The sequence below is a fragment of the Pundamilia nyererei genome, unplaced genomic scaffold, assembly GCF_000239375.1.
Source record: "Pundamilia nyererei isolate P.nyererei 1_Seehausen unplaced genomic scaffold, PunNye1.0 scaffold00070, whole genome shotgun sequence".
In the NCBI taxonomy this organism is placed as follows: domain Eukaryota; kingdom Metazoa; phylum Chordata; class Actinopteri; order Cichliformes; family Cichlidae; genus Pundamilia; species Pundamilia nyererei.
Genome location: NW_005187471.1, coordinates 644,103 through 660,573, shown reverse-complemented (window position 1 = coordinate 660,573; position 16,471 = coordinate 644,103). Strand labels below are relative to the sequence as shown.

At 39.3% G+C, this 16,471-nt stretch overlaps 1 protein-coding gene across 2 annotated transcripts in view; it reads left to right on the top strand.

Annotated features, from left to right (window-relative positions):
* The first annotated feature begins 1,259 nt into the window (after positions 1-1,259).
* Positions 1,260-16,471, top strand: part of mta1 (metastasis associated 1) — a 49,653-nt gene continuing 34,441 nt past the window's right edge. For both annotated transcript variants that reach the window (XM_005736563.1, XM_005736562.2), the window contains exons 1-3: positions 1,260-1,398; positions 10,965-11,032; positions 15,132-15,225. In XM_005736563.1, coding sequence (XP_005736620.1) covers positions 1,371-1,398; positions 10,965-11,032; positions 15,132-15,225 — 190 coding nt within the window. In that variant the 5' untranslated portion in view covers positions 1,260-1,370. The remainder of the gene's footprint in view (positions 1,399-10,964; positions 11,033-15,131; positions 15,226-16,471) is intronic.

Below are 16,471 nucleotides of genomic sequence, written 5' to 3'. Positions count from 1 at the left end.
ATGGCAGATTATTAGCTTGTTCTCCTAACCACGTGCACATAGAGTTGTACTGTGGACTAACCATGTCATTGTAATAAGCTTAATAATCCTAAATCTCCATAGTATTTCCAGAATCCAAAATATATCTCATATTATCATACCATAATTCACTGCATGTTTCTGCCTTCACTGCATGCTGTGGTTATAATGTAGTCCTATACAGTGAGACAAAAAAGAGCTATGCTATCTTATACATAAACCACCATTCCTAACTTTAATACACCTTTTTAGATTGGAAGAATTTGCATATGTCTTCCTTTCTTTTGTTAATAAAATTATGTATTTAAGGACAAATGTTAAATAAATGTTTAACATTAAAAGACAAAACTATATAGCTACATGACAGTGTGCCCTATCATGACAGCCCCAAAACCACCACTATAAACCACCCTAAAAATTAGACCACAGGGATGACCCGGTGTCTTTCTAATATACATGAATTATATTTAACATACTTTGTTATTTTTACATTTAAGCCCGTGCATCCCTCCCCTGCCGGTCCACTGACCTCTGACCCTCACTGACACTGTGAGCATTGAGGGATTTAGGATCACAGCACTGGTTTATTTTTAGGGCTGATGCATTTTTACACAGCTATACAGTTCCAGGTAAAAGGCTTATTTTAAAACCAGCTCTGGAACCTGTCCACAATTCATGAGTCATCCAATGTGGGAGTTTATACAGTCCGAAGTAGGCCTGGTAGGCCCTGGAAGTTTTCACATCAAGCTCTTACTTAAAGACTTGCTTTCCACCATAAGTTATCGCGATACTTGTCGATTAGTTGATTAAAGAGCTGTATAATTATCATAAATAAATAAAACTTTAAGCTAGTATCCAAGTTTCATGTCTTAATAATAAATACAGGTCCATTTCCAAGAAATGTACCCTTCCGTTTATAATCTAAACTGGCAAGTAAAAGGTAAATGAACTACTTATGTAAGGTTAACCGAGTAGTAAAGTTAAGCAAAGTTAATAGGATAACGCTTCTTTTCGGACGAGCGCGTGCTTGGTTGCTAACAGTGACGTAGGTACAGTTTAAAAAGGCAAATATTTATTTATTTATTTATTAAATTTTATTTTAAGTTAAAGAAATTTGTTTAATTAAATTGTTAATTTGTTACAGTGCTGATTCCCATTTACCAGCGCCAAAGTTGTGGGCTAAAAGAAAAAAGGCGTACTGTCTCTTTAAGGCAGCCAGCCAGTCTCTTCGTATTGATCAATCCACCATTTTCCAACACAGAGCGGCGGCAGTGCTAACACAGCTCCGGCAGCGCGAGAGAGAAGAGAGCCACCCCTCTACCTGGAGAGGAAGCCAGGGACCGGGGGCAGTCATGGCAGCGAACATGTACCGGGTTGGAGGTAAGGTGGAGGGGGTAGTATTTTAAGACCTTCCCGTAATTTTTTATGGCGGACTCGCCATGATTAACGTCGGTTCTTTTATGTATTTACAGCGCGTGGTCCGTCTTTTGCTTCCCTTCTTTTATTTCCCTAAAGCTAAAGAGCCTTGTGCTTCACAGATGATGATGATGGTGACTGTGAAGAGGAGGATGGTGATGAAGAGTAGTGGTTCTCTTTACAAAACTGCTCCCCGGATTTCCTCGCTTCTTTTTGCGTTTTTCTTGCAACTTAGCAAACAAGTACTTTAGTGCAACGATGCACTCTGAGTAACATGCATTGCGCTTCTATATATTTTGATGTAACGTAGTGGATATATTCTAAAAGTTTTGCGTGCCATTCAGCTACAGCCCGGACTATACGCTCACAGCCATAAGTAACGTCGTAAGTGCTTTAAGTGTCCTGCAGAAACCTCTCAGTGCTCACAAGACAGCAGCAAGGAGTGCATGCTTTTAAAATGCAGGGAAGGAGTGGAACAAAAAGTTAAAGACAACACTTTACATGCAGGAACCACTAAAATTCTCAAAGCATGTGTAGAGATCCGTTTTACACATTTATAACCAGTGTGTCTTCGCTTCTTTTGTGCAGGCAATTCAACTTAATACCAAATTAAAATTCTTGATTTCCCCTCCCACTCATTTTTTCCCTGCATATATTCCCCTGATTTACATCCCGTAGGTACTGTGTGAAAATGAAAACACGATAACCACTATAGCTGCACTGTATTTTAAATAGAATGTGCTGTTTTTGAGGGGGTTTGCAGTGGAGATGCATAAAAAATGGAGAGCTTTTTAGATGTGTCTTCAAAAAACTTCAAATTTAGCTGTCAAAAAGTGTCACCACACAGAGGTTTGATGTGACGACTGTAATGGAGATGGCAGTCCTAAGCATTTGCAGGACAGTTTCTTTATTCTTTCTTTATTCATCCACTTTAATGTCTTTTTGGACTCTGTGGCCATTTGTCAGTAGAAAAGGGAGGGAAAGCAAACTGATTATGTTTTTAAGATTATTAAGTACTAATGTCATTTGAAATATGACTGATGTGATTGCAGTTGGCTTGGAGCATGCATCAAAAATAGCCTATGCTGAAGATAATGGCATTGTTATTTAGTCAAATGAAACAAAGCCTACCTGAGTGAGAGCTGGATTATGTTGGAGCAGGGTAAAAAGTTAACACTTTACCAGCCAGATGTTACTTAGTTTAGTATTTCTGTTTACGCTGTCAGTCTCTTACACTGACATACCAACCAGTTAAGCTTGTATGTCTTGTTTGTAGCACACTAATTTGCAGTAAAAAAGATTGTTTCATTTATTTCATATCTACCTCGCAGCTTTAAGGTTGTGTAGTTTGACTAATTTGTGAAATCTAATCAATCAGAATGGCTTACACATTTAATGCTCAGTCATCAAAGCAAAGTTGATTACTTTTTTGGAAAAGTGAAAAAGTAAAAAGTAAGCTCAACCTTCACAATTCAATTTAAAACTACAAAACACAATTTAATAAGCATAGTCTTAATTCGTGCTACAACCACACTTCTAGTTTAAAAAAATAAAATCACAGTTCTAGTTTGGCCTAAAAATAGGCCTCATAATTGACTGAAGCTTCTCCAGGCCAACACCAGAACAAAGCAGAAGCCCACACAAAGATGGCTGCTGCTTTGCAAGACAATGCAGGATCATCTTGGGAAAGCAATGAGTCCCCTTGAATGAGCAGTGGACAAAAGACAAAAGGTCTTGATGTCTTTGTTTTCACCATCCAGGCCACAAGCCACTCTTCCGGTGCCTGCAGCACTTCTTCCTAGTGCTTTCCCTCATGTGCAGGAAAGTGTTGGTGACTAAGTGTAGGCTACACGATAACTTTTAACCATTTCAGCGGTTGGAAGACGTTTTTATGAATGCAGTGAAATTTTAAAAAAGCCTCTAAGACTTGCTGACGACTTGTTTTCCCCAAGTGAAAACAACGCTTTCCTGAGATCATGATGTTCTAAATTTGGTTGTCAAGTTGTTTAGAAAGTTTACTACAATTTTTGCTAGTGGGTATTCAGACCTATCATTGAAAAAAGCGGACAGGCTTTTAAAACTGTGGAGCTTTGATTTTGTAGTTAATATTACAGTAAGTTGCTTGGTGGTGTTAAGCCAGGTTCAGTTTTTGGCCAGGTCATCCTCTGTTTGTTTCTTTTAAAATGAATTTGTACAACAGGCTTCTGAATGAGGACCTACTGTGATAGAGATGTTCCAAAATATAGTAAAAGATGTCCTGTTTGTATTTTCTGAAACTGTGTTGCTCTGGTCAAAATATATTTCTACCTAGAATGAGGAGTGTGGGTTTTATTCCCCCATCACCTGCATCGGAACTGCAGTATGAGGCCATATCCGAGGATGTTATGATCACGAGGAATGATTACAGGATGCAAACACTTCTTCGGTCGTCATATGGGTAGAGGTCTGTTATTTAAAGAAATAATTGGAAAATACGGGATCCATCCTTTAAATAAGAACTTGTATTGAAATGTTTGGATTGTGACAGCTCTTGCACAGAGTTTGCAAAATGTGTTGCATTGTTTACTAACTTAAAAAGTGAGAAACTTGGGTGTTAATGCCCACATTTCCTTTGGATGGTGAGGATTTTCTACAGTAATTATTCAGAATGTGCCTGAAGGTGTTGCACTGTTTACTAATCTACAAACTGACTAAATTACAAACTTTGACAGTGCCCACACTTTGTTTGGCTCATGGCTGGTGTTAATCTCCCACGCTGGCAGTTGTGTCTCTTGCAGGGTCTGGTGGGTGTACTCGCTGAGTGGCGAGCTGAGGCTTCTTTGCTTCAATCCTGCCAAGTTCAGGACAACTAGTTGGACAGATGCATGACAACCTTTTTACATCCATTCAGCAAAGTATCATTGTGTTTCTGAGGGGGTCAAACTGCCCGAACGCCAATCACAATAACCCCTGTTTGCTAGCTTCCTTGTGTTTCCTATGGACTTAAGGGTCTGGTTGTATAAACTTCACTAGAATGAATGTTTGAGAAAAGAGTGGAAAAATTTGCTGATTTATCGCATTTGTTAAGTGCAAGCTGCAGTGGCTGCTGCAGTATGATTGCAAGGTGTCATGGGAGTTGTGATCTAATTATTATAAGATCAAATCCATCTCAGCCTTAACACCACTGCTGACTTTATGCAAAACTGCTTTTTAAACATTTTTTTATTCCTCTGTGTAAAATATTATAATATGTCAGAAAAGTGAGCGGGACGGGATATGAAAGACATATTTTTGTCTCTTTCCTGCTTTTGCCAGGAATCCTAGCAGATACTAGCACTCCAGGTAGATTGTATAGACTGTACAGAGGTGTATGCATCTGTGCATACAGCTGATCGTACTTGATTGTGAGTGATATCAAAGTGTGAAAATAAGGTGCGAGTTTGACTTTAGGATATTAAATTAGCTTCTATTACCATAGAAACCTTCATGCATACTATGGCAGTCTATCTTGTCTGCGGTTGCTGCTTCTGACAACAGACACACCTGTCCGTGTGACTGCATGAGTAAGCATCGGATGGGGTGTGAGCTGTGGAGGGCGTGTGTTTGCTTGGACTAACGTGGGCAGATGTTCATGCTCTTCCTCTGCTGCCTCTCCAGCTCCCTTTCTAGCTCTAGCCCAGCCTTTGAAAAAAAAGAGAAATATGACTAAAGTATGCTGTACTACGTGTAGACATTGAGTTCTCTAGAGATGAGTTTGAAGCTGGAGCACTTTTTGAATTTGAAATAAATTGCATCATTTCATTAAGTTGAAATATTTGGATATGCCATGGTGCAGCTTTATTGGGGCTAGCATATTGCAGACTAAATAGAAGCAAAGATCAGTTGGTCACTGTGTTGTTGGTTTTTCTGTTACATAATCACAGTGTTGGTAGAGCTGTCTTTTAGGGATGTACAGGCAGACTTGCAGCTATCGTTTGAAATGTCTACGAATTTGATGATTCACCACGTAGTCTGTAGAAGTTCAGAAAATAGTCCCATCCCAAGTCATGGATACATGAGGAGAGAGGTGTAACTTTGATTTCAGTAGTCAGTGAGACGTACAAGAAAACACATACCGGTACACAGAATCAACAGTCAAATTTGTTAAAAAAAAAAAGGATCATACCCTTTACTAGGTGTGAACAAAGTTTTATGACCGCTTAATTTTAGACTCTGCTTAAAAGTGCCGACAGGATCAGCGAGTCAGGGTTAGAGTACTCGAACGATTGCTGTGCCAATTTATGTTCTGGATACACTAAGGCAAAAAAAGGAAACTGCAACTGTACTTGTCTACATCTTCACTACAGTAATGATCCCTGTTAAAATTGTTTTGAACCTCTTGCATCATTGCAACAGTGTGGTTTTCTTATTATGTTTCCCACTTCAGCTGTTATAAAGTAGATGATTGGCTGTGGGGAACTGCTGTCTCTTGGTGTTGGTCACAGATTTCGGTTCAGCATTCTTGTATCCTCTTTGTGATGTCTGCGATCTGTAGAAGCTACAATCAGAAATGTAATGAATTTCACATGTTAATTTGCTTTTTGTTAACTAATCTAATAATTCAAATGGCTAATCACTGCAGCTTTAATGTACTACATAAGTTATAATACGCTAATACACAGATTCCCAGCTGTTTGTCTCATGACTGTGCCTACTCAAATGCCTTTAACTAGGAGTGTGTTGCAGGGTGTGTCTCTGAGCTGTTCGACAAGTGATGTTCCCTCTGGGATTGCTTAATTTAAATTGCTTTAAGAAACTCTCAATGACAAAGTTGTTTGAAAACAGAGATTTAGGTAATAAGATGAGCATAGTGTTGGTGAATTGTACTTTCTGGAGGGCATATTTAACATAATAAACCACTACGACTATGTAAAGTGTGTCTCGATGAGACCACCAATACAGTATAGTTTTCAGCCAGAGCTGTGGGATTTGGACTTTAGGCCCTTACAATGTGCATCTTGGATTATCCTGGTCACCTTAACCGAAGTTTACAGTGAATGTTTGGATACAGGTTATTTTGATTGTAATTCGCACACCTGTTCCACTTATATTAGATTTTATCTCTTTCTGGTTGATTATTTATCTCATGTTTTCTTTCTCTCTGTCTCTCTCATCATTGCGTCTCTGCCAGTCTGTCTCTCTGGCCTGGTTTGAATCAGCCCAGCAGACTCTCTCTTTCGGGGCTCAATAACGTTCCTTGATTGGCTCACAGAAAATTTGACTGCACTATGACATCATGGCCGCCGGAGCCTGCCGATTGGCTGACGCTGAAAGTGGGGGATGGAGAGCGGGGTGGTTGTACGCGGGCTGATGTGACGGGAGGGCTGATGGGAAACCGAGAGACTGATGCTGCTCATTGCCTACAGGCTCTCTCTTTCTGTTGCTCTCATTTTGAGTTCCTCTCCAGCTTGCTCTCCAACAGGCTTCAGCTCCTCACATGTAGAAACTCCAACATTCAGCCAGGCTGTTCTGGACAGTCACTGAGCCATTTTCCTCCCATGGTTATTTTATTACAATTTTTTTTTCTTCTTCTGGAGGTGGCAGGAAGGGACACGGGTTGAACTTAAGTGTTTCCATTCTTGGTAACTTAAATTTCCGTGCCAGGAAAAAAAAGAACACGTTGAGCTTTGCCCAAAGTCCCACCTTCTCTAAATGTAGCGGGAGACGTGCTGTCACCAACCAAGGGGGGAAAAAAAAAATCTTAGCATGTAGTGGCGATTCACACCCAACACCACATCAAACCGAATGTTCAACATGTGGTTCTGCTTCATTTTCTAAAATGGTTATGACGCATTTTGGCTCCTGATTAATGGGTCCCTCTGAGCTGGTGAGCGTTTGAGGGCCGCAGCTACACGTCATCCTTTCTCCCCACGCTTTGTCAAGAGACTTGTCCCTATTTTTTTATTTTTTTTTGGTAAATTAGGATTCTTCTTGTAAACATGGACTTTTTTTCCTTTTCATTTTTTTGCAACAAAGGGATTTTCCGTTCTCAGTAGTAATTCATGTGATGATTAGTTGATTGATTATTTACAGCATGGCTATCACAGCGTCCCACAGCAAGTTGGTGTCCTGGAATGTTTTGTTTCCTAATCAATAGTCCAAAAAAGAAAGGGTTTGTTTGTTTATGTAAATAAATTTAAAATCCTTTCTAGCCAATTTCCCTGAGAAAAAAAGAGCCAAAGCTTATAATTGAATCTAAATAATTGTTTCTAAATGTGTATGAAATAACTAATTGATTCATGGCTGCACTACAGTACAGCTTGTTCTGTTACAGGCAGGTAGGAATAATGGCCGCAGCAGTCAAGGATTACTTTCATTATATTCTGAAAATTCTTTCATTGAACATTAAATGATTTCAAACTTAAAATGGGAAAATATGTCTTTAAAGAGATTAAAACCGAAATAGATATTTCACTTTTTGTGATGTAAGACTACATGTGAAAGGCGTAAGTCACGTTTCAGAAGCTAAAATAAGTTTCAAGCAGTATTAAATCAAAAAACTGTTTCTGATTACCGGTAGTTTAATTAGCTATTCAGTTTCTGTTCATGCTGAACAAGTTTTTTTTTTTTTTTCAAGGATGACTTGACCGTGCTTAATAAAAGGATAGTGTCTTGGTCACTTTCCCGCAGTTTCACAGCCAATCTGGTGATCACAACTAGTCACAAGCCAGTTTCTTCAACCCCTGACCTCCGTGCTGCTGACTCACATGTGTATCTGAAAGCGAGCAAGTCGGATATCTCGTCTTCATTTTCTTTCTCAGTGTGCCGCTCAATTTCAGCTTGGCCTATTTGATATTCAGCAGCGGGACGGAGATGTCACAGTGGCAGCGGAGTCTAGTAACAAGCTGTTACAGGGTGAAGAGTAGACAGGCATGATGTGACGATCTTTTCCCATCTTGTAGCAATGTTCAACAGTAAAAAGAGGGTTGCTGGAAGACGCAAGTCATAAAATTTGCACTGTGTATGCCTTCTGAATTGCTTTTGCTACTTGGAGGAAGTGCTAAAGTTTTACATCTTCATGCAAATGATGATTGTTCAGTGGCTTAATGCATAGAAAATTTTTTCAAGGGTTTAAATAAAATAAACGTTATCTGCCAACCGTAGCTCTGGAAATTAGAGTTATCTTGCATTACAAAACTTCAGACTGGGCGTGAACCTCTTGTATTCAGTTATAAGTGTGGGTGGAGAGAAGAATACCAATGAGCATAGTGGAGCAAAAGGTTTTCCAGTGGAGAAGTCAAGGTGTGCCCCCTATGCAGATGCAGTGGTTGCTTTGCATTATTATGTGTTAAAGATTAGCGTGGGCGAGACTGTCTCTGAGATAAACTTTCAATGTTTGACTGTTGATTATTGGAAATGTTACAGTCAGCAGACATATTAAATATATACATGTCAGATGTGATGTCATTGGTAGTTCAGTTTATTTTGGTTGTTTGTGAATTGTTAGGAAACTGTTTTCACTCTGGTTCCTCTGCGCCAAAGACAGTGTCTTTACATGCCGTTTTTTCCTCAACAGAGTTGCAGTTAAGAACACCCAAGACGAGACAAAGAAATTCTGTGAATTGGTACAGATTAGTTTGAAAACTGAGTAAAGAGAAAAAAAACATAAAAAAACACTAAACTTTGTTCATACTGTCGTTCATGGGAAGGAGCTCTCAGTATGCTCCTCTGTTATTCAACAGGCAAAAGTTTGTTTTGTATCCTCGGTGCCCTATGACATAAATGCATCCTGGCCGTTGCATGGGGAGTACTGAAAGCATACAGTATGTTTGCAGAAACACATTAAATACTGCAATTTATGCATGCCAGGCATACGTATGAAAATAAAGCTCAAGACAGAAAAGAAAATGCAATGCAGAGAAAATGAATTGCAAAAATAATTCTTTAGCAACCAATTCTTCAGCTGACTGTGTGTCTTGCGGTCTCTCTGAGCACCCCTACCTTCACCCATTAAGGACCCCAGATAAGTAGTTGCATAAATGATCAATGAAACCTCAAAGAATTCAGTGTTGGAAGTTCCAGCATATAAGCTCTGCAGCTTTTTCTGTTGCAAAGCTTTGAAGAGATCTTATATCCAGTAGTGAAAGCTTCATTTCCTGCTTGGATAATGTGTGTTGTGTAAACCAGCTATAGGTTGTTATGTAGATGGAAACATGATATCATCTTACACAAAGTTACAAAATGCCTTTCTAGTCATACTTGTCATTAGTTAAAAAAAAAAAAAGCCAAATGAGTCATCTGGACTGAGAACGGGGAGGGAGAGGCAAGACTGAGACTAATGCACTGAGACTACATTTACGATTTCAGCAGAAAAAAACTTTATCAATGTCTGAATAATTTATTCAGTTGGTTTTCAAAGATGATGGCTAACAACTTTAGAGTCAAAAATGGAATATCTTCCATATTGGTTGAACTGTTTGGTTGGGCAAAACCATTTGACCAACCACAAAACTGTTTGAAAGCCACCTTTGGGTTTTAAAAGGAAGCTGGAACAGAACGGCTTGATAAATGCGTCTTAGATAATTGTTTTAATTGTGTTTACAATGTTTTGTATGAGGATTTTTCTTTTAACTGTGGCACTTATTATTGTGCGGGTTAGACTTGGATGTCGTTGCAGATTATGGGTGTGCTAACAGGATGGGTGCATGCCTAAACCAGTTAAGTGTTGGACACAGGAGGAGCAAGAAATGAAGGCAAGAGTCAGTGTATGTTGTGGTTGTGCTGGTGGAATTTTGGGCGATCTCTGGCCTAGTCGGTCAAGAAGACGGGTCTTAGGGGAGCGTGGGGGGATGGGAGGGGGCAGATTTAGGGTGAAGGGAGGATAGCTCCAGCTCCAGGCAACATACCAAGTGTGGGGTATAATCTGACAGCACTCAGCCAAGACACATGCAGGGCTAAGACCAGGCACCCTACCAAGACTGGGGCCTGTGGGGACATCCTGGTGAGAGCTAAGCCTCCAATGGGCCTGGAGTGGTGCCAGGAGCAACACACACACACACGCATACACGTTAACACGAATGCATAGTAAATCCACACACGCGTGGTAAAGCCTGTGCAGTGTCTCTCGTACACCCACACACAAATGCAGACACACTGCGCATACAAACACCACCACACATGGGGAGAATGAATGGAGCAATAAGACAAAGAAAGCATGAGGGCTGGGGAAATACAAGGTTTGCTATTTGAATGGAAGGGTTGGAGAGCCAGTTTTGTTGTTTATGTGCGAGTGTGCATTAGCACGTCAACATCTCATTCTGTCAGACTTCCCAACTACAACAGCAACTGCTGTGTATGAAATTAGCCTAATCGAGTTAAATCAACATTTTGTGTATGTCTCTGCTGCACTTTCCTCTTGACTAATCAAGCTGTCGTTGTGTGGTCCAATTGGAAATTGCCCTGAACGTTTGACTGACCTCACATTGTTAACTGACACTTCTTTGTCTTTCTCTTTCCATTCCCCACTCTGTTTCTTTCTGTTCCTCCTTCTCCTTCTTGCTGTTCCTCTGCAGATTATGTTTATTTTGAGAACTCGTCCAGTAACCCACTGCTGATCAGGAGGATAGAGGAGCTGAACAAGGTGAGTGTGAGTGGGTGTCTGAGGTTGAATTTATACCCTTGAATGCAGCACATATCCCAGCACTGCAAATCGGATATTAATGTCTCTATCTCAAACATTCAAATACACTTTAATGAAGGCACATTTTAACTAATATTAGGTGCTTTTTTGTATATTTAAGTAAAAATAAATAAATGTATCTTGTAATGTAGAATAGTTTTGCCATTAAAATCTATTTTCATTAGCTTTTTTGATATCTGAAGCTACTTTCTACTTTCTACAGCTTGTTCAGTGCAAAACTCCTCTTAGGTAGGAGGGGAATATATTAAACTGCCTAATTATTTCTTTCACTGTACATGTGTCATTTCACTTCATAATTTATTAGAGTGAACATAACATCTGAACAAATTGCACTTTGATTACAATGCAAATTTTGGTTTGGGGAATGTTGAAAAGAGGCATGTAATGATAGGCTGATTTATTTATTGAGAGAAACAAAATCATTATCTGTGCTGAAGTGTCCCAGCTTCTGAAGTGTGATGATTTGCAGATTTTTATTGCGTATGCGACAGCAAATAGGCTTTCATTCGGCTTCAGACTTACAGTCATTAAAAAAAGAAAATACAGCCTCTTAAAATTATAAGTTTTATATATCAGGGCATCAGAAAAACTTGGTCTTTTACGGGTCTTAAAATTAGGTAAATGTAACCCCAGAAGAAAAACAAAACATATTACACCATGTCATTATTTAGCAAATATTAAGCCAAAATGTGGGAGCAGCATGTGGAAAGACTAAGTATGTGCTAACTGTGTCCACGGGGATTAAAAGGGGAAGTATCAGCCAGGTGCTCCTAATCAAATTCACTTGATCATCATCAAGTATGGTCACCTCTATAAAAGCAGAAGCTTTGTCAGTTTTTTGGTCTGAAGGATTCAGGTGTGTGTGTTAACACAGTGCCAAGGAAGAAAGATGTCAGCAATGATCTTAATGAATCAAATGTTGCTGTCCATCAATCTGAGTAGGGTTAAAAGTCAATTTCCAAACGCTTTGAAGTCCATCGTGCGACAGCGAGAAAGATTATTCACAGTTGCCAGTCTACACTAAAGTGGACATCCCAATAAACTCACTTCAAGGTCAGACCATGTAACGCTTGGAGGAATTGCAGACAACCCATGAGACACATTTAAGACACTATATACTGTAGGCTTCAGTAATTGACTGGACAAGTATGGCTTGTTTGGAAATTTGCCTCTTATCTTGAAGAGAGAACATGGCAGCATGGCTTGGAGAAGGAAAGTCACATCTGAACAAATCGCCAGGACTTCAGGAACAATATCATTTGGACAGATGAGACTATAGTGAGACAAACTGTCAAGCACGGTGGTAGAAGGGTAGTGATTTTGGCATGCTTTGCAGTCATTGAGTCAACTCCTTTTGTATACCAAAGTATTCTAGAGTCAAATGTGAGGTCATCTAAAGCTTGGCTAAAATTGTGTCACCAGGACAGTGATCCCAAGCACACTAGCAAATCTCTTCCAGAGTGGCTGAAAAGTGAAAAAATCCAAGTGATTCAATGATCCAGACAAAGTCCAGACCTCAGCCTGATTAAAATGCTGTGGTGGGACCTTAAAAGAGCTGTGCATAAATTAATGCCCACAAACCTCAATGAACTGAAGTAACACTGTACGAAGAGTGAGCCCAAGTTCCACCACAACAATGTGACAGACTGATTAAGTCGTACTTAAAATGATTTCTTCAAGTTATTATTGCTAAAAGTGGTTCTTAAAGCTATTGAATCATGGTGTGCAATTAGTTTTTCACACACTGCTTCTGCATTTTGGCTTAATTAAATAATGACACATTGTAAATGCCATGTGCTGTTTTTCATCTGAGGTTAAATTTACCTGGTTCTTAAGCCTTGTTATGGACTACATTGTTTTTTTTTTAAATGCCCAGATATGTAAAGCCTTAGAATTAACAATGGGTGTACTTTTTATTTTTTACTGTTAGTGTGTTTTTAGACAATGCACTACTTGAATATGGGATGCTAGTCTTGACAAATTCTTCAAACTAGATCTTAATGAAAAGAGAAACCAAATGTTAGTAGACAGATTTTTATTATACTTTCAAATGTATGATTTATGTGGTTCATATAGTAAATGGTATGTTTTTATTCAGCATAATGCAGTAGTGAAAGCAGTATTGCGTTGTAGTGTCACATTAATGATGATGTTGCTGTTAAGGTGTTGGGTAAATCCCAGCCTGCTATTTGGTACGTTGTTCAGTTAAAGAAGCAGAAAAAGAGATGTCTCTGTAGACTAGTTATAGGTGCCGGCTGTCTGTCCCCTGTTCCAGGCCTGTGCTGAATAATATGGAGAGTGTTTAATGTGATTGACACAGAGCTCAGAGTCGGCCTTCTATTCTGTCTGTCACTGTCAGTCTCTCTGCTCCTCGGGGATCTTTGGGTTTCTCTTCCATACGGCCTGAGATGCTGGTTTAGAAAATACAGTGTCTGAGGGAAAACATTTCCATTGATCAAAACTGATAACTGATCAAGTTAACAGTTTAGTCTGAAAATCTTTGTGCCCCAACAAGCTGCAAATCAGTTGGTTTGCCTGCTGATTTAAAATGTGAAATAAATATGCAGTGTATAGCTTTTATGTAACTTGCATGCACATTTCTCTGTGTCTATTTATGATACTATTGTGAAAGGAAACTGTATATTTCACTGTTAAAATCACAGATCTTACTTGGGCGTGTTGCTCAGGTATATTAACAGCAGCCAAATTATATTTGAAGCCTCATCGTTTTTCCCAACCTACTCTCCAGGATGCTCCATCATTCTGTATACACCAGTATTTCTTGTTCTGCTCTTGAGGTACTGTGTGAGCTCCAGGGCCACTCTACCCAAAACCTGCATCAGGTGAAGTGCTGGTTCTTGTGCCACCTCATGGAGGCTACAGAGCAGAACAATGACTGCTATGAGCTAGCTGCAAGTTGGTGGATTTGGAGTCTCCCAGCAAGACCAGAGACAAGAGAAGCAGCTGATTGTGTTGCTTAATTATTTGTTGGTTGCAAAGTACTTAGCAAGTAGAATATTTGCAATGGGGCACATGCACCCCCAAGAATATCTAATTCAGTATGAAACACTCCTCCTCATTCTGCTGTCCTATATTTAAACTCTGATCCATTAAAAAAAAAAAAAATCCTAGATAGGCCTTGTTTTTCGTTTCTTACACACAAACTCCAATGATAGTGCTGACCATAAATGGCTGTAGTACACTAAATACAGCTCTTACAGCTTAAATGTGCACATACATCATTTATGAAGTGATACTGGAAATGTTAAGATTAACTGTGGTTCATGTGGTTCACTGTGGTATGTGCTGTCACAGGGTGCTGTGGGAGTTTTATTTTTTTTTCAAAACTTTCTTCATTTTCAAAGAAAATGTTTTATTTTGTAGCCATAAATGGGCCATTTATCTCTCCTCTGTTCTATGGCCTTTTTTCAAAAATGGAACTGGAAAATTGGATTTTAATTATTTGATGATTGGGAAAGTAGAAAGTCTGCAGAGCTGAAGTGTCTACAGAATGTAAATCTATGTTAGGTGTTCACTTTGTTTGTCATCCCTTCGTTCCTGATACAGTACACAATAAACTCATAAAAAAGTTAGTCAGTGCTCAAAACTTAATGCATAGTGATTTGAAAAAAGGTAAAAGCTATAACTTGGTCTCTAAATTATACTTGGTATCTTTTACACTTTAAATAATCTTACTAGGAGTATTCGTTTCTGTTTTTAGGTAGTATTCAATAAAATATTGTCATGCAGATTTTAATTTAAAAACAGTTCTGTGTGAAAACATCTATGTAGGAATTAATGTAAAAGGAAAAGAGCTGGGCTTGCACAGACAGTCCTCATCACTGCAACACGTGATTTTTTTTTCTTTTTTCTTTTTTTGGAGGATTGCTGTGGCCACTTTGTTTTCAGGCAAAGTTAAAAAGCTAGCCTCAGTTATGGGTTTTTCATCTGTGTGCGCGTGCCCGTGCATGCGCGTGTTGGTTCTCTGTGTGAGGCACCACTTGTTGCCATGGTAACGCTGATTGTCTCTGGTTTGCAGACAGCCAATGGGAATGTGGAGGCCAAAGTGGTGTGTTTTTACCGGCGCAGGGACATCTCCAGCACACTCATCGCTCTGGCAGACAAACATGCAAGTGAGTGACCGACCATAACCCAGCCAGCCAAAATCATGCAACAAACAAAACTGCCAACCAGGACATGAAACATTTCTTTCTGACAACCCTCTGCAGTCATTTTCCACTGCAAACTTGTGGTACTTTCACATCCAATCGAACAAGATTTCCCTGAACAGAAAAATACAGCTCTGCTTCTTGTTTGGCTTGATTGTAAGCTTGTTTGCACTTCAGATTTTATCAAGGGGTGATACAAAATTGAAGTTTGTTTTCTTTTACCAAGCTGGTCCAGACTTTAGCCCCTCCTCTGATAGACCTACTTGCAGAAAGCATTCGATAAGTTATGTATATCAATATGGTAATGTCTGAGTGTTTGGGTGAGTTTAGTTTGTGCTTGAATATGCTCCTGTCCTTCAGAGCTTGGAGCATTGCTGCTTGGGCTCCATCTCAGGTGCCTTTCGTATGTTTTTTTTTCTTTTCTTTGTTTTTGTCTTTTTAAGTTCTGGCTACCAGGAAGTTTTGTCTGAGAGAAGCGCCTTCAAGCGGTGGTTTTAAAAATAGGGAACAGGAAATATAGAAGCTCCGTCAGAGAGACATAGAATGTGATGGTAGCTTTGATAACAGTAAAAGAAAGTAGTGTAAATGAAAACTGTTAACAGGTAACACAAGTATGTCATTTAAAGGCCAAACTATTGAGACTACTAGGTCACGTCCCTCGTGGTCAGTTGGAAATTATGCCTTCAGGGCACTGCTCCAGAGTGCTCCAAAGAAGAAGAGAAGGATACAGGATTTATTGCCACTTAGAGATATTGCTTTTGGCATGACCACCTCTTCTTCCATATTACCTGTTTGACTATGTAAAAGGCACCTTTTTTTGGCTCATGGAGGTACATCGAGGTCCCACTATGGGCCTTTTATGAGGTAACTATGCAGTTTGGCTACATATATTTAAGGCACTTAGTCTGTTTTCCTTTAATCTTTGCATTTTCTTCTTATTTTATTGTAATTTTCTAGACATATTTTAACTGAATAAAAACCTGTGCAGTTTGCTTGTTAGTTGAATACGGTTGTAAACCTTGTCTGCAAGCCAACCTTGCCTTGGAAGGTTATATCTATTTTAAATTTAACTTGAAAAGACCTGAGTTCATCCTCATTTGAAACTGTTGTCTATCTATTGTGTGTTTAGTCTTGTGGGAAAATATAATCGCCCACTACTACCCACTACTTAAGTTAGCAATCTGTATCCATGCTGCCACAGCGGAGCATT